The 19,027-nt window shown below is 27.5% G+C and overlaps 1 protein-coding gene across 1 annotated transcript in view; it reads right to left on the bottom strand.

Annotated features, from left to right (window-relative positions):
- Positions 1-2,039: 2,039 nt before the first annotated feature.
- LOC100167638 (ceramide glucosyltransferase) overlaps positions 2,040-19,027 on the bottom strand; it is a 22,754-nt gene continuing 5,766 nt past the window's right edge. The window contains 9 exon segments of the mRNA XM_001946448.5: positions 2,040-3,407; positions 4,396-4,591; positions 4,677-4,942; positions 15,529-15,705; positions 15,707-15,759; positions 16,044-16,145; positions 16,303-16,405; positions 16,483-16,678; positions 16,811-16,994. Of these exon segments, the coding sequence (XP_001946483.2) occupies positions 3,078-3,407; positions 4,396-4,591; positions 4,677-4,942; positions 15,529-15,705; positions 15,707-15,759; positions 16,044-16,145; positions 16,303-16,405; positions 16,483-16,678; positions 16,811-16,923 (1,536 nt within the window). The 5' untranslated portion in view covers positions 16,924-16,994 and the 3' untranslated portion in view covers positions 2,040-3,077.

Genomic DNA, 19,027 nt, shown 5'->3' on the forward strand with positions numbered 1-19,027 from the left:
AATTATTTTGTAGTTATACATTTATAAAATGTTCAACTTTTATAGTTAAGGGTTGAGAATTTAAAACAAGGTTGCAATTAAGTATTTAATTCGGTAGGTAACCAAAAAGTCTAAAAAATATATGTAAACAATGCCTATAAAGTTATTTGAATTTAAAATTTGGATGAAATTACATATTAAATAACCAAGAATAATGATTTTAGTTATTTTTTTGTAATTTTATAATGAAGTATAATTAAGTACTTAATTGGTAATTAATTCAACTTACCGAATACCGGCAACCGATTAAATTTAATTAATAAGAATATAAATATAATATAAAATATTTTAGACTGGCAAACTGTCTCTGCTCTGATTCGTTTTCGTATACAATAATATTATATCATGAAATTCAAATTTAATACCACCCATTATAGTGACCAACTGCACAGCAGAGCATGTCGCACTAACCCGCTTTTTTTTCATAGATGTATGGGCATTTTTTTCTTATTTACCCACATTGAAAAGAATAAAAAGGAATAAAATTAATTCCATGGAGACCCTCTAATCCTCTACCTCCTCTACCAATAAATACCACTACTGGATGAATTTTTAAATTTTATAAATCTAAAGAAATATATTAAACAGTGAAAAATATAATTAATATTTTTGATTTAAAAAATTACCTAAAGTTATATAACCATTCATCATGTCCTAGAACTAATATTTTTATTGATGTAAAGAACAAATTATATTGAACTAAAAATTTTTTTTTTATTATACCTACCTATTTGGAATTCTATAAATACATAACTTTTTTGGAGACAGTAAAAAGAACTGTCCATCATCTTCATCCTCCCCCCCCTCCCCACTGCTAAGAACCACTGTTTTAGCTAGTTTATACGTATATGTTTAATATTGTTGTATGTATATGTGTGAGCCGTCGTCGGTCTCAAAGAATATGCTGATGAAGCCATCGAGACCCGACGACCGGCCCGGATGGGCGCGCACAGAACGCGAGTGCGGCAGTCCAGAATTGGAGACAGAGTATTACGTTTGTACCGAACCTTCAGAGCCTTTTTTCATTAATTTAGTTGTACGTTTTACTTTTAATATCAAATACAGGAAGTAACCAGTCCGAAAGTGTTTGTTATTTTATTTGTGAGGACATCTTAGGATAACCCATAACACCCCAATCACTATACAAATATTTTTAAATTTTACATATTAGGCAATTTAAAATGAATTAATCATTTTTTTTTCACAATATATTCAATCATCGCACATAAAATTGTTACCTATTTTCCTATACATAAAAACCAAAAATAAATTTTGATTTTTTAATTAGTAACATAAGTTTTAGATTTCCAAACATGGAAGTGTATACCATGTTCTCCTTTTGTATACATTTGATATCACAACTTCTATTTATATAGTTACTAGTTACTACATTACAAATTCCATTAAGTTTGAAAAATTTAATGTTTAAAAATAAATTAAACAAAAAATAATGAAAACCATCATTGTTACAAATTTATATATATGTTATATTTACAATGTATCAAAAGATAAATTTGACATTAAATATTTTTGTAGAATGACATTTTCAAGACTAGATATTATTGTTTTGTATTTCACATTTTAGAAATGATTAAATAATTAACTTATGATTAGTATATGGGCATATAAGTATTTTATTTTTTTAATAGCAATACTTAGTTTTAATTCCAAATTTGAACACAACTACTTTAATTAAATCATCTATGTATAGTATCACCACATATAATCCGTTTTCGTTTGACTAAGTAATTATAATTGACCGAGTCATTTTTAGGTGTTTGGCTAAATATACAAAACTTAATATTTAAACATATTCTACATTCAGTTGACAGTTTAAATTTCATATTAATAATACTAATTAGTCCTTGTGTTATTAACTAAAATATTTTTGTTACTAAATTGTTATTAATTTAAAAAGGATTAAATATCAAAAATGTATTTATTTTATATTTTTTATATCAAGTTAAATGTCAACTCTTTCACTGCTCCAGACTGTACTATTACATTCCTGTACTTTATTATATTATAATTTGCTGAAAACCATGCAACTTTAATAAACCCTGGCTCACATTATTTTAAACTGAAGTGGATTGGAAGAAATATTTTTTCTGTCTTTGTCTAACAGACAGAATATAGGAATTTAGTTGTGTATTCATTCCAACGTACCAATTGATCTAGTGAAACGATAATAATTCTAAAAACAGATTAATTTGAATTTGCATGTCTACTTCAGATCTATTTTCCACATTTAAGATATTATCCCCCTAAATCTAAAAAAAAAAATGTACTAAAAAAGAAAATAGAGTATGTTTTTAGAATTCTTATCGCTTCACTAGATCAATCGGTACGTTGGAATGAAAACATTCTTCCAAAATTCCTATTTTTCACGTGTTAGAGAAAGACAAAAATGCTCCACTTCCAATCTCCTCAAATAATTAGATCTTAAAATTTGAACTTAAAAAATATATATTTTATTTTTGTAGTATACACAGGTTGCAGTGCATAAATAGTGTAACAGTGAAAAGGTTAAGTAAAAAGACCATATTTAAAATCTTATATTTGGTCTCGTATACTTCATTTCTAAGTTTAAAAAAAAACACGATAAATCAATTTATTATATTATTTAAATATTAAGCTGTGTTCTCATTTGTCATTAAAACAATTTAAAAAAATTGTTTTTGAGCACATGCACATATAACAAAATCTAAATTATTTCCAAAATGTGTACTACAATAATGTTTAGGAAAAAACCACAATTCAAGTTGAAAACCTTTCTTCAAAAATACTGAGAATCACTTCTATCTTTGGACATACTGTAAACACATTATTATTACATATATTTTATTTATTATTTTAATTACAAAATTATAACATTATATATTACAGTTTATACATAGATTTTTCAAAAGGCACGTGACATCAAAAATATGTTTCCAAATAATTATAAATAATGGTTATACTTAAAGTGAAGGTAAATTATTATCTTAGTTTTAAAAATAAATTCGTAAAAAAGTTTGTAAGTAGCTGTTTGCTGTTTTTTAAACTTTAATTTTTGATGTGAACCCAATACCATTTGGAGGTTGCTGCTGGTGAGTACTACAATAATTATTAGGCACAGTTGTGTCATAAGTGACACTGGTAGTAGTTGCTATAGGCACTGTGGCAGTTATGGAATCTGAGCTAGAGCTTGTTGGTTGTTGGTTATAAATTTCTGATAGACCACCCCAACGTAGGCGATATTGCCGTGTGGTCCAGGTAACCACAGATGGGCGCCATAAAAGTGCTGTTAAAAACAGGTATGGTCCCATGAACTCTCTATATAACCAAGCAACTAAGTACTCAAATTTTGTAAACGGCAAAGGCCCATTCTGGAATATAAAACACAACAAATAGTAAGTCTTTTTATTCATCTAATAACGTTATTAGGTATAGTTCATTTTTAAATAGCATTCAGTTTCAATTATTTTAAAATATAAGATCGTACTTTTTTGAGCTACATAGTTTGTATTTATCATACAATTTTAAGAATATATAATATTATATTAGGATAAAAAAATATAGAAGTAAATAGATTACATATCTACAACACCTCTGATATTTAAATTGTAGGTAGCTTGAATATATGTATTTACTACTTAGTATTAACTATACATTTTTAATTAATTAAAAATTACTTCAGTATTTAAGTTCCATTAATATAGTGTAGTAGGTTCCGACTTAACTATTATAGGTAACAAACTAACAACAGACTTTTTTCATTTCATTAAGGTACCTAACTTAATTGTCATTTATCCTTTCAAGTTTCACTTTTTTTTCTTTTTTTTTCTTTATATTTTTACATGTCAAATAAAACAATTACTCTCAAAAATTGAGAACATTAGGTTTTTTTTTTATGTTTTTTCGTGCAATTATTAAAAACAATCAACAAGTGCTATCAAAAAAACCAAAACGCTAAGACACAGATAAAGTTCTTTCTTATGTTTGTGGAATTTAGGTAATTCTACTGTAAATACAGAGAGAGCATAGTTATCTCTCGTAAAACAGTTTTTGCTCATTTGTACATTTTTAAGACGGAGACAACAGGTGTAGCGTCCTCTTAAGTCAAAACTAAAAAAAAACCATTAAGATGGCACAAATAGAGTATCTCTAAATATAAAACTTTTATTTTTTAAGAGTTCAAACATTTTTACGGTTACTTTATGACTGATTTTTGATTATGATAATCTTGAACAGCATTTAGCCACTACAGTAATATAGAATTATATAAATTTAATCTCAAAGCCGAATAGAATACTTAAGTTAGTTAGTGGATCATTTAAGAGAATTAACGTAAAGTTTTTTAAACGTGTAACATACCTGCATGACATTTAAGAGAATCCAATCTAATAAGAACCAAACAAGCACATGTATCATGTAGAATGCATAAGGATCAATTGAACCACCAGAAAGTGTATTAGCAGCCCATGCAGCACATGCGCCTAGTATCAGACATTCAGATAATGGTTCCAACACAATTGTGTGTGGTACCATAGCTATCCTAAGTTTGACCCACCTGAAAAAAAAATTAATGTATACTTAGGAAATCTATTAAAAAATAAATATAAAAATTAAAATAACCAGTATCTATAAAATATTACCTTCTAAGACGATCTTGAAATTTACTTAGTTCACTGCCTCCATTATTTTGTAATGCAGGCCGGCTACTTACAGTAGTGCGCCAACCTCTGGCAACTACTAATTTGGCCATAAAATAATCTTCAGCAAGATAACCGGCGAATGCTTGCAAACCTCCACATTCATCCATTGCTTGCTTACGCAATAGTGTTGACATACCTGTATGGCATATAGCTCCTACAAGATCAGCCATTAAGTACACTCGTGCATGGGCAGTTCCAAAAAATACCTTAACAAAAAAAAAAAAAAATATTATGATACATTACATAGATCAAAGACCTTAAAATAGATTGCTATTGTATTGTTCAGTTGTACTTTTTATAGAGTACATACGTTTCCACCATTAACTTAGAAGATATTGTTGTCATTTAAATGAATAATATATTAATACTATCACAGAATAAGGCATTGATAGTTATAATAATATATAGCTATAAAGCCTATATTATTTAATATTTAATATTCATATTTAAACATTTTTGTTTTTTTTTTTTTAAACATTTATCGGATTATATACAATCTGTAATGGTATTTACAATAAGTATATGTGCGAAAAAAAATATATTTACAAGATGTGATGAGAAGTCACCCAGCAGTAACACTCAGAATATTTAAGCATAAAATGATACAAGATTATAATACCATGGCTTTAGATATTATACTGGTTCACACCTCCCATAATAAATTAATTCTTATAACACATGTATGTTGGACCATTCAAATATTCAATATGTTATGTGAATATGTATTAAGATTTAAGACTCGATGTATATCTAGAATGTAGTAAACCCTAGCAGGAAACCAGAAAACTGTCGACAGACTGGTTGCATGTTGATATTGTTTCAACAATTTCACACAAGCAGCTCTTAGTAGTTCTTCATTATTCATTCTTATGATAATGCAATAATGAGAGGGTCCATTTATTATATATTATAGTATTATAGTTATGTAACCAGTATATCTACAACCGTGTATAGTATAGACAAGTGATAATACTTGCCAATTAAAATATGTTTTTGTTTATGTTATTTCTTATCAAAGAGGGATACAAGTTGCCCACATCTATCAGATTACAGATGAGGTAGAAACTTTTAAGTCCAATGACTAATACTAGGGGAATGACACAGTGTGAATTGTAATTTAACTTGGTTACAGCATCCTGTATAAAATTTAGAGTATGGGAATATTCTAATTATTCTTGTCGGAGTTTTTTCAGACTGCAACTTGACTCTTGAAAGAATATTTTAAAATGGCCAACAATACTCTTAACTTTTTGCTACACATCTCGTATATATTTGAAGGTGTGTTTAACAGCTTAATTAATAATTAAGATTGCTTAAAATACCCTATGTCTTCAATTACATAAAACGATTGCTTGGTAATATTTAAGGCATTATCCAAAGTACATGCTGCATACCTGAAAACCCCTTCTAACCCCATTAAAATGTTCACTTGTTTGTAACTAAGTATATACAACATGTTAATAATCAGTGTTCGGAAGTTCACTAAAGAAATGAACTCGTTCATTGGGTCGTTCATTTATTTTTTATACATTTTTTTTATGAATCATTTACCTGCTGTAAAGGCTCAGTCAAACAGAGGGTGAATTTTTGTCCGGCAATCAAAAAATGAATCTGAACATTTTGTACAACTTTTTTCATTCCCGACTTTTTTTACCCGGACTTTTCGTCCATGGTGTATGGGTATGCGGACCGCGGCGGGCAAGCGGTCTTTGTATTATTTTACAGTGCCCGCTTTCCGTTTGACCGAGCCTAATATAAAAGCCTATAAACATATACAACTCACGCCAAAAATAAAAATACTATTTAGACTTATATATAATATAATTAATTAATATATTTTATAAATATATCTATTAAAGGGTAAATAAATTAAACGTCTTAAAAATCAATCAAGTTTGTTAAAAATATAAACGTCGCTTACGTTCTATTTTAATAAAACAAGTGACGTTCACATATCGTTCACTAAAAATGAACATGAACGCGTGAATGTGTGTTCATGAAAGACGTTCTTTCCAAACACTGTTAATAATTATGTTTTATGAATACAGTCATTAGTCATTACCAATTAAATGAGTAGTAACAGCTTTTGTGTCTTACCAAATGCAATCAGTTGTCAATCTAACATAGAAAGCATAAGAGTATAAACAACTTTATAATTTTGTCATACACTTCACTACACATCATAGGTAGATGTGATTTTATTATGGTTTTTCAGGAAGATAGAGTACGACCTGGATTCAAACAATTTTTTAGTTTTATATACTCTATATTCTACAAAATAGAATGGAAAATATTCTTTTACTACTTTTTAAAACTTATTGATCGATAACTTGTATTCTTCATGCACCTGCAGGTTTCAGCATATAATATCTAATCTAGTTAGATTGAATTTATCGTAGCACAGATTACTTAGCAGATTTTTTATTTATTTCTATTAGACATTGCTTAGGTTTCGGAATCAGTTTAAACAGCTTTAAATAAATAAGACTGAAAACCACTTCAAGTTATTTTGATGTTGAATAAGTTGAATTCTAAATCTATAATTGATAAATTGAGCTATTAAATATATATATATAATTATTGGTCAATTCATTCTAACATCAGGGGGCTGCAGCAGGTTTCATCAAAAATCAAAAATAATGCAGATTTGACCAATCTAAACATTAATTTTGTTTGTTATAATGTTTTTCAATATATTTAAATTCCGTATCATAAAATAAACCTTAAAGGGGTTGGAGGGGGCTCTAGTAAAAAGTAACTTTTAGACCAATAAGCTAGACAAGACTGGAAGAATTTGGTTTAATAGATTTTAATTTTGAAAACGGATTATGATTGATCAATAAGTTTACTAGGGAATGATCGGAGGGATTTTAAATATTCCAATTATTGTAAGTGTCATAATGAATAATATAAATACAAAAATATCTTATTTTTATTCTTAGATATCACAGCTGAAAAAAAATATATACAAATCGCCCAAAAGGGTTAATAATATTCTGTTATAGTAGGTTTATTTTATATATTTTGCATAATAAAACAATATTCCAATTGATTAACTCTCATTTAGTCAAAATTGGATTTAAAATTCAAGTTGATCAGTGTCGGTCTGGCCCACAAAGTTTTTAAGGGGCCCTATAATCAAATATAAAATTAACTTAACATTTGGGTAAAAAAATGCTCACCAAATTTTTTCTTTTAAAAATACATTTATTCAAATCCTGATTTTTAGAATTTTTAAGTATACCTAAAGACAGTAAAGACCATATTATATTAAAATTCCTGATATTTTTTGTACAACTATAAAAGAGTGTCCTGTGACTATACAAACTTCTATTTTTCAAATGAGAAGTTAATCTTTTACTGCAAATTATTTAGCAGATGATTTTCTTGTAAATGTAGATGATCTAAACCAAAATTCTAATACAGTTTCTGAATTGTTAAAATGTGTATATTTAATATATGGTTTTACAATTAAAAATTATAAGTACCTAACCTTTGTAAATTGTGCCCATGTATTTTTAATATTTTTCAACTGCTATTGTAACAATATATCAGGAGCATTGTATTAAATTTTTACACTTTTTGGCCCAACAGATAGAACTTTATTGATATTTATAAAAAAAAAAAAAACCAAAAAAAATGATAACTGAAAATGTCCGTAAACAGCGCAATAAGAGTCAAATCATTTTCAAAATGTTATCGTATATAGAAAATTCTAATATAAACATTCAGTGAAATTTTCAAGTATCTACAGTCATTCGTTTTTAATTACAACAAAATAAGAAAATCGTTTCGTGAGAAATCGAGTGAATATCAAATGTTGTAAAAATATGAATTTCAAACGCTAATAAAAATTTAATTTGACTTGCTTGTAGACATTTTTTTTTTTTCAAAAGGTAGACAAACTTATGAAGAATCTTGTATTACATTTTCAAATCTTAGATTTAAAAAGAAAATTTTTCATGAATTTCTAACTTAAAATAATTTGCAAATTTTCGTTATTTATACATATTTTGTCAATATTTAAACTTTAGAAGCTTATAAAAAAAAAATCGTAACTGGATTTTTAATTTTTTTCATCTGCCATTGAAACAATAAACTAGGAGCCTTCTATTAAATTTTCAAGCTTTTTTAACCAATAAATAAAGTTTTATTGATATTTATAGAAAAAAAAACTAAAAAAAATGGAAACTGAAAATGTCCGTAAAGAGCTCAAAATAAGTCAAAATATTTGGACAATGTTATGGTGTATAGAAAATGCTAATATAAACATTCAGTCTTTTTAAATTGTATGCAAGAATGTTGTAAATATGTACCTAACTATTTTTACAAGCAAATTTTTTGTCATATTGTATCATATATATTATATTTTTTTATTTTGCACTTTTATTTTAAATTAGAGATTACTTACTAAATTAGAATTATAAAAACTATTAGGGTACTCCGAAATCCACCAGGGCCTTATATTTAAGGAAACAGTTAAAAAAAAATTAATTAATTAATTGATGTAGACACAACCACACTTACCTAAGTCAATCTAAGCATTTGATGTAAAAGTGTCCCTAAGGTATAATACACCTGACTTAATCATTATTTATGATTTATTATAAGATATAATTATAAGTTACAACTAACCAAATAATGACCAAGGTATAGAGAAAATATAAACTATATATAGCTCCTCATCAATTAGGTAGACAATTATAACAATAAGTATTCAAAAATGGAATGATATTTTATTTATATATGTTCATTGAAACATTTCAAAAATACATCCGTGGGATTAGGGGCAGGTGCAAGGGTCAGCTCATCCACATTTTATTTGGAAAAATATAAATATCATAATCTATTAAATGTAAATAAGAATTTTTAAAGTTAGAGTGATTTGCGGTATAATCATATGAATTTAAGATTCAGAATATCTCAAAGGCTTTTATTAATATATTAATTACAAAGCAAGTTATATGCATTTTAAAACTGATTTTAATATGTTTACAACTTTATTCAGAATTTAAATATCAATAAAAGGCTCTAAGATACCCTTGATAATCTTACTATAAGTCTTACTTTTAAATTTTATAATAAATCAACACATTTAGTTTTAAAAATAACAGAGTAAAATTGATTGTGTACATATAATTTGGTATGTTATACGTTTGTAATTCGTAGAAAACACATGCGGGTGTGGCATCCTCGTAATGAATTGTCAGAAAAAAAAAATTTTTATGAACCTACAAGGGTACTTAGAAAGATTATAATTTTTTTTTTATATTTCTATTATTTCCAACAAAATAATGTTTACCTAATATTTACATATATATACATAATATGTTATAATTGCTAGGGCCCTGGTTAAAATAAATAAATGAATATGGACGCACTATAAAAAATATGCGCAATAACAGGGTATTATTTTATAGTTAACTCATATCTTGAAATATCTAATTTTTTTTTTACAATATTTTAAGCTACTAAAAGGCAACTTTTTTAATTTTGATGCGTTATTGGTGTTAGTATTAGCAACTACCTGTGATAAGAACTAAGAGGTGAAGGTATCTAAGTATCTCGGCCTATCTAACCATGCTTATTATTTATACTAACAGACTTCCATATTACAAATTGTAATATTATTGAACATTGTATACTAGAAGTTGTTTACATCATATAATTTGAATCAACACTTATGTCTAAGTAATAAGTTTAATTATTTGTGATAAAATATTATTTATTTTAAGTGGTAACGGCTCTGCAGTATGGTATATATTAGATTAGGACAACACTCATCCAACCCTAGAAGGTGTCTCCTCTCCCCTCGGTGGTTTATTTCCATCCTCAGAGGGGCTGTGATCCTCGTCCGAAAACAGAGAGGTCTAGAGATCACCTCGAGTTTTGCATCCGGAAACGGCATGCGTAAGTAGCTATTACTTGTCATAACTGATGCTTTAACTAGCAAGTTACAAACAATATAGGTAATTCACGAATTTTAAAAAAAAAAACAAACAGAAAATCGGGAACCTCAGAAAGCTTAAACTTAAAAACCAAAGAATTCCAATTGACTTTTTTGCACCACCGTTCTAAGCCGAAAGTTACTAGCGCCCTGCTGGTCCAATCCGTGCCTGGTATCAATCTAGCATATATGTGTATTAAGAGGATGGTACACCAACATGTGTAGTCTTCATTTTACTAATGTAAAACTAATAAAATCTGTTTTGCGCAGGGGAACTGGTTGGGAATCTTCTATTAAAAATTTTAATGTTAGCTATGAAAAGAATAACTTTTATGCATTTCTAGCAGAAAAATAACTTTAAAATTTAAAAATTTCTCTTGGCTATAAATGGGTCAAAAATCATACCTTGTATGAAAAATGATAATTTTAACATTTAGTGAAAATTTTGAGTGTCTACTGTTATTAGTTTTTGAATACAACAAAATATCAAAAATAAAAAGATGAACATTTGTTATTTACTGGTTAAAATCCGATATTGTAAAAATTTTAAATTCAAACGCTCATTAAAAATAATGTTACTTTCAGGTAAACTTTTTTTTGTTCAAAATAGAAAAATCTATGGGGAATCTTCTACTAAGAATATTTGGTAATGTTAGCTATGACATTAAAATTTTTTAAAAATTTAAACCTGAAAAATGTTTGACATTTTTACGAATTTTGTCAAAATTTTTAAGGACTTTAAATGAGAACTAAAAAAAATAATAGCGCTTGTCTATTTTTAATATTTTTGAACTTTTATTAATGAAACTTATAAGGAACCTTGCATTAAATTTTTAAGCTCTTTTACTATGTAAAAATATTTATCAAGAATAAATTTAAAAAAAGGTGGGTAAGTGGATGTCGCTCTGGTGTACAGTAGGTTACAAGTGGGTCACTGTATAATGGATAGTATTAAATTTGAATTCAATGCTATAATATCACTGTATAAGAAAAACGATTCTGAGCGGAGACGGTTTGTCAGTCTAGATATAAGACATAATATTATACATTTACATCTATGGTATAAAAAAAAATTTACCTATAATAGATACCTATCATAAATTCCAAATTAATCATATCACATTGAAAAGAGATCATATCAAAAAGAGTCAAGTTATTTTCAAATTTTTATCGTGTATAGAAAATTCTAATATAAACATTCAGTGAAATTTTCAAGTATCTACAGTCATTCGTTTTTTAATTACAATAAAATAAGAAAATTGTTACGTAAGAAATTGAGTGAATATCAAATGTTGTAAAAAGATGAATTTCAAACGCTCATAAAAATTTAATTTGAGTTTCTTATAGACATTTTTTTTTTGGTAAAGATAGATTATCCTATAAGGAATCTTGTATTACATTTTAAAATCTTAGTACTAAAAAGAAAAATTTTTACGAATTATTAACTTTAAATAATTTGCTAATTTTCGTGATTTTTACATATTTTGTCAATTTTTGAACTTTAAATGCTAATAAAAAAAAACTCGTTACATAAGGATTTTTAATATTTTTCAAATGTCATTGTAACAATATAGTAGGAGTCTTGTATTAAATTTTCAAGTATTTTTACTCAACAAATAAAGTTTTATTGACATTCATAGAAAAAAAACTAATTAAATTGGAAACTGAAATTGTCCGTAAACAGCTCAATACAAATCAAAATATTTTGAAAATTGTATCATGTATAGAAAATGGAAATATAAACAACCAGTGAAAATTTCATGTATCTACGGTAATTTTTTTTAAAGTTACACGAAAAACCAAATTCAATTTTGTGAAAAATCGATTTTGCGTAAAAATTCCCGTTTTTCCTTAATTTTTCTTTTGTTTTTCACGGCGCTTTTGAAAACTATTGGAAAAATTTTACTTTTGACCCCCCCAAAGTACCAACTAAATTCACTTTCCTATCAGAAAAGGTACTATTGAAGAAAATCCAAGCACTTTTACTGTCCTAAAAGGTGATGACAGACAAAAAAAAAATTAAAAAATTAAAAAAAAAACACATCATTGTAAAATCAATCAATACATTCATCGTTCCACTCGGAATCTAAAATTAGCTCAAAAAAAGTCAAAATATTTCTAAAATATTACCATTTATGGTGTTAATATAAATATTTGATGAAATTTCAAGGGTCCACGGTTATTAGATATAAAGTTGTACCAAAAAAATAAAATTGTTTTTTTTTTCAAAATAAGACCTGCCACTATTTTTAATCTGATTTTTTGTTTTTCCTGACACTTTCTAAAATTACTAGATATTTTCTATTTCGACCTCTGAAAAGTACCAGATTAACTTTTCTATCAGAAAAAATGATGATGTCGAAAATTGGAGCATTTTTACTACCCGTAATGTTGATGATAAGACAGAGAAACTATAACATGTATCATTGTAAATACAATACGCTCCGCTCAGAATCTAAAATTTGGTAAAAAATTTCAAGTATATACGGTTATTTGTTTTTTTTTTTTTTTTTAATTCCAGTATTAGGAAGTTATTAGGAATCTTGAACATTTTCAACATTTTAGTATAATCGTTTAATTTTTTAGAAATTTTAAAATACAAAATAATTTGCGAAATTTTGTAAAAAATAGAACTTAAAAAAACTATAATTAAAAAAATTGTGACTTTATTTTTGATTTTATAAATTACTCAAAAAAAATCAAGAGGAACCTTATATTAAATTTCTTATTACTTTTTGACCTAGCCTAAGCAATTTTATCAACAATTTATGAAAATTTAAAAATGTCAAAAGCAATACAAATAGCTTAATATTAATCTAAATATTTGAAAAAAATTTAGTATAAAATAAAATAAGAATTAAAAACTTACATTTTAAGTAACAGTATAATGTTATCAGTTTCTATGATTATAATAATTTTGAATTACAAAACAAAAACTAAAGTAGTTTATTTTACACACAAATAATATCAAAATCTCATCAAAATTCATTGTCAATTTTAACTCAACTTTTTTTTAAATCCAGTTATAACAACTTCAGAGGAACATTATACTACATTTATAGAAAAAAAAGCAGATAAATCAAAAAAATTATAATACCAATAAACAGTTGTGTCAAAATATTTTGAAAATATACCAATATATATATAGAATTTAGAAAATGGTCATGTTAAAGTTTAGTGAAAATCTCATAAAAATGCAGTTATTCATTATTTAATTACAACAAAATAATAAAATCACATTTTGCGTAACAATTCCCATTTTTTTTTTCTTTTTTTCTTTTAAAGAAAAGTACAGATAATTTATAACTTTTGCCTACTCCCCCACCCATCTAAAGTACCAACTATATTCATAATCTTGAAGCATTTTTACTGCTCCAAAAAGTGATTACAGACATAAAAATAAATATATAAAAACAGTTATCATTGTAAAAACACTGGCTCAATGCTGTAAAATGCCACTAGGAGTATTCTTCGAGAAATATTTCATGATAAATTAAATATTTAAACATAATATAATTTTATTTTTTTCATTTGTTGAATTTGTGTCTAAATTTAAAATTTTGATAATTCAATGATAAATAAATATATAAAGAAAAACCAAATAATTATTTCAATAATAATATTTAAATTTTAACAAATTTTGTATTTTTTTTAGTATTCACTAATTATTTTAAAACTGTTAATTTTTAACTTTAACCTCCCAAAAGTACCAACTAGATAATTTGTTACAAGAAAACTCCATCATAGTTCATAATCAAAGCGTTTATTCTCCTAGAAAGTGTCTTGAGACAAAAAAAAATTAAAGAATCACATATTGTTGAAAATTCTGGGGACAATTCAATACATTTATCAGAATATTAAAATCTTAAAATCAACTACTTATAAACAGAACTAAAATGATTAGTTCTATAATTTTCAACTAATTATTTCTGAACATGTTTTTAATGCGTAAGCATATAAAGTGAAATTCCAATCGGAATGATATTAGATTTATATCGGCTTTTAAGCATTTGTTGATAAAAAAAAAAATGTTGACTAAAATAAAATAGAAAACGATTTATTTTAACACCGGCAAAGTTGGGTACACAGATAGTCATATATACAATTATAGTTATTCTCTGATAACATACTATCATGATTATTTAAAATAAGTCACTAATGCTTATTGCACCAATAAAAATTAAAAATGGACATTTCATACATTTATTAAATTTAAAAGTGAGCTATAAAGAGTTTCTTTTATAATTTGTTTCAGACTTCACTTTATCAAAATAATGTTGACATAGTTTAATTGTTTACAAAAACTATAGCCATTGAGTGTTGCTTGATATATTAAATAAGGTTAGGTTCATTATGATACTAAACACACTAATCACCAAATCAAAATAATTATAGAAAATTACTTAGTTTAGTTAAGCAAAGAGCAATTATGTTTGGTGTTTGGTGTTATATCATTATTTTTAACTATCTACTAGTAGAGTAAATTAAAACTATAACATTTTAAAAGCAATTTAACAAAACTGTTATCATGAATTAACTAAAACACTATTAGCAATCAAATTCCTAAATATATATGAATAGATCTATTATGTATGTTTTTAAATTGACTGTCAATCTAATGAATTCTTTATTATAAACTAAAATCTGTTTTATGAATCATACATTTAGTAAATTAGGTAAAATGTTAAATTAAAATGATTTATATTACATTTTTCTTAATCGCACATAAGTAAAAATTCTATTATAAAATTTTTAAAGCTACACATGTCTATCAGAATTCAAAAACTTAAAATTACCTATTTAATAAAAATTCTTCAAATGGTACAAATATTTAATAATACTCACTTTTTCTAGGGTGGCAACAAAACGTCGTTGTTTGCGAGTTTGATTTTGGTATTCTACTTGTCCATCTAATTTTAAAAATGATGAAGGGTCATTCGTTGAATTATCTGACAAAGGTGAAGTCATTGGTTCAGTTCTATTGTCAATTCGATCACATGTGAATGGTACTTGATGAACAATTTGCAACATCATCAGCCATATTATCAACCATATCACTAAGTGTATCTTTTTTCACTGAAAATGAAGAAATTAATAAAATAAACCAAACACATGGATTCCAATTTGTTAAATTTTACTTCAATGCTATTAGCTAACAATAAACTTTATAGTATTTGTCAGTTGCTAGTAGATGGAAAAAATATTTATGAAAAACACTACTCATGTATTATGTAGGTTAAATAGCTAATAAATAATAAGTAATCATGATGGATGATTTAGGAAACAAATAAAATAGCTGATAATGATTTTATGGTTATATTGCATAAATGTAAAAAAAATTATATTTATTATTTTTATACTTTTTATTGAACTATCCGATATGAGTATCAAAGAATACTTGGCTGCTTGGTATGCTGCGTGTACATTATTGATTTTTGGATTAACACCTACTTGAGAACCACCTATAAAACATAATTAAAATTAAACATAAATTTAAATGTTCCCAATGACATAATGCATAGAAAAATGTAAGGAAAAAATATTTAATAAAAATAAAAATAAAAAATTTACTTGTACTTTTAAAAAACTAGGTACATTGATGAAAATGTATTTAAATACCTAAAAATAGTCGAGCATCTACTGATGGATACATTTCCAATAGACGATTAGCTACCATTGCAGCAGGATCATTTCGGTCAACCACACATATTAATACTTCATACTGTAAATTATTATTACCATAGTATACTCTAAATTATTCAAAACTTAAATCACATTATAAATGAAAGATAATATTACCATTGGGTATTCCATTTGAAAGTAAGAGCTTAAGTTGACAAATAGATTTGGATCCACGCCCAATAATGGTTTCAATATACTAACACCAGGATACTGTTTTTTGTTGTTTCTCGGCAAACCATGTTCTAAAGATACTAGAGATGGTATCAACTGTACAGATGATTCTGGTTTGGGTTTTCTGTATAGTTTGAATTTCCTATTAATGGAAATATAATAAGATTAAAGATGGTACTTCTAAACGTACAATGAAATAATGTACCTATTTTAATGGTTACATTATTTCATTAGTTATCAATTAAAATATATACATATAATTTATAATAGTTACCCATAACATATTGCACTTATGTGCACCAACCAATAACCGCACCAGAATATAAGCAGCCCGCAAGCCAATAGTATGTCATAATCGACAAACATTGGCGGTGGTATCAGTTGCATCGTTAGTTCTACCGCTTCTCCTTGTTATTGTATCCATCTACAAGTTATATCCTCTTCTAGCACTGGAACACCTAGGCACAACTCCACGTTCACATAACAATTTAAGACACAGCGTAGCTTCTATTTGGTTTATTGGTGTTGGGTTTATTATCGTCGTCGACAATGGGTCACTACGAAACGAAAAAACACCGAAGGAATGCAACACACTTTGGCGGCAAAACGGTCGTTCGTCCGTCAGGCGCTCACTGCTAGCTGTCGGCGAATGACAATTGAAATCGCATCACGGCGTAACGAAAACAACAGCCAGCCGAAAACACATTTCGTACGGCAGCGGTGATTGCGTAACATCTTTATTATCAGCTAATGTGTTTTATCGAAAGGGCGAAACGTGTGTGGTGTCATTGGTAAGTGAGTAATGTAACATGACGCTTCACGTACGATACACAATACTACGTACAATGTATCGTATGTACACGAGAGACTGCGTGAGCAATAATCGAACGATATTGTTGCATAATGCGTGCCTCAAGTCTGATAAGCATTACCCATTAATTATCATTATTATTATTGCTGTTATAAATTACACGTCCGCGTGATAATAGCGAGCGGGGCACGGTGTTGGCGCTAAATAGATTACAGATCCCCGTCACTGACAGCAGCTGCAGCTGCAGCCTCGTAAATACCATTCTGGTTGGCCGCTATCGTATACCAAAACTCTGATGATGTTCATAATAATAACAATATTATATTATTGTTATTATCAAGTCAGGCGACCGAAGGCGATCGAATGATAACGTTGTCTCCGAAGATCATCATCATAATATCGATATCGTAGATAGGTATTATTGTTGATTAATATTAATTTTTAATATCGTCGCCAATAAATTAAACGTGCGATTCCCGTGCCTGTTATAGTACTATCTACAGAAAAATGCGCTGAACGTATTTACGTATGTGAGTGTGTACTGTGAGCGTTGTATAATGCGATCAAAAAACGCGTTTACAGGCCCGCGTCGACGTTAGCGGACCTGTGCTGTGAATCGATTTAATTAGGGAACTTGCGCGCGCGCGCGTAGGTATACGTGTGTGTTTTTTGTGTGTTATATATTATTATAATAAGTGTGTGCAGTACACTATTATTATACACGCAATGTACGTGAGTTGGGACGAAAATTAATCAAAAATCGACGTCGGCGTACCGGAACGAGGACGAATAATGTATATTATTATTATTACCGTCCGGCACGGCCAATTTCACAAAAAGCTTTGGCCCTTTATACTTTGCGTACCTAATTTAGTATTTACGCGGACCGCGTGACTGCAATAATGACTAACGATGGTATTCGCGGGGTCGTTACAATTTTTATATGAGCACTAGACAATATTTTAATAGAAAAATTCACCAGTGATCATCCCGTGATTTCACATAGGCAAAACTAGAAAATGTTATTAGGAATGGCCAAATTATGAACATAAAAGTATACTTATAATAAAATATTAAATAAGTTTTTTATTCAAATTTTAAATTTTATTTAGTCAGTATGTTATTCAATCATGACCTGACCGTAGTTACCTTCGCTAATTCAACTACCCTGTGAGAAGCCGAGAAAGATGGGGGAGGTTAAAGGGGCTACATGCCTATTGCGCCTCCAGTGTCTATATGTTGTAAATTATACAATTTTTTTAACTACTTATTCAGCATTTCAAACTGGAAACGTTAAAATATATAAAGTTTTAACTTTTAACTAGGGCCTTGCACCTGAATTAACCAGAACCCCTAACACGCTTGAAAACCATTAAAAAATCATAGACCCGAAATCCATATAACCCGAATAATCTTGTTTTCAAAACACCCGAGTAAAACATTCTGGTTAACCTGAAATCCAAATAATTTTATTTTTTACAATATTTATGTGATAAATATAACATTTTGAATATACAGTAGAAACCGTTTATAATGACGTTCAACGGACCAAAGAAAATAGTCATATAACCGGTTGTCATTATAACCAACATGACTAAAATCAAATTGTAACTTCATACATATTATTATTATATTTATTTATGTATGTATATATAGGAAAAAAGTAAAAATAAAAACATT

This window comes from Acyrthosiphon pisum, chromosome X (assembly GCF_005508785.2).
Source record: "Acyrthosiphon pisum isolate AL4f chromosome X, pea_aphid_22Mar2018_4r6ur, whole genome shotgun sequence".
NCBI lineage: Eukaryota > Metazoa > Arthropoda > Insecta > Hemiptera > Aphididae > Acyrthosiphon > Acyrthosiphon pisum.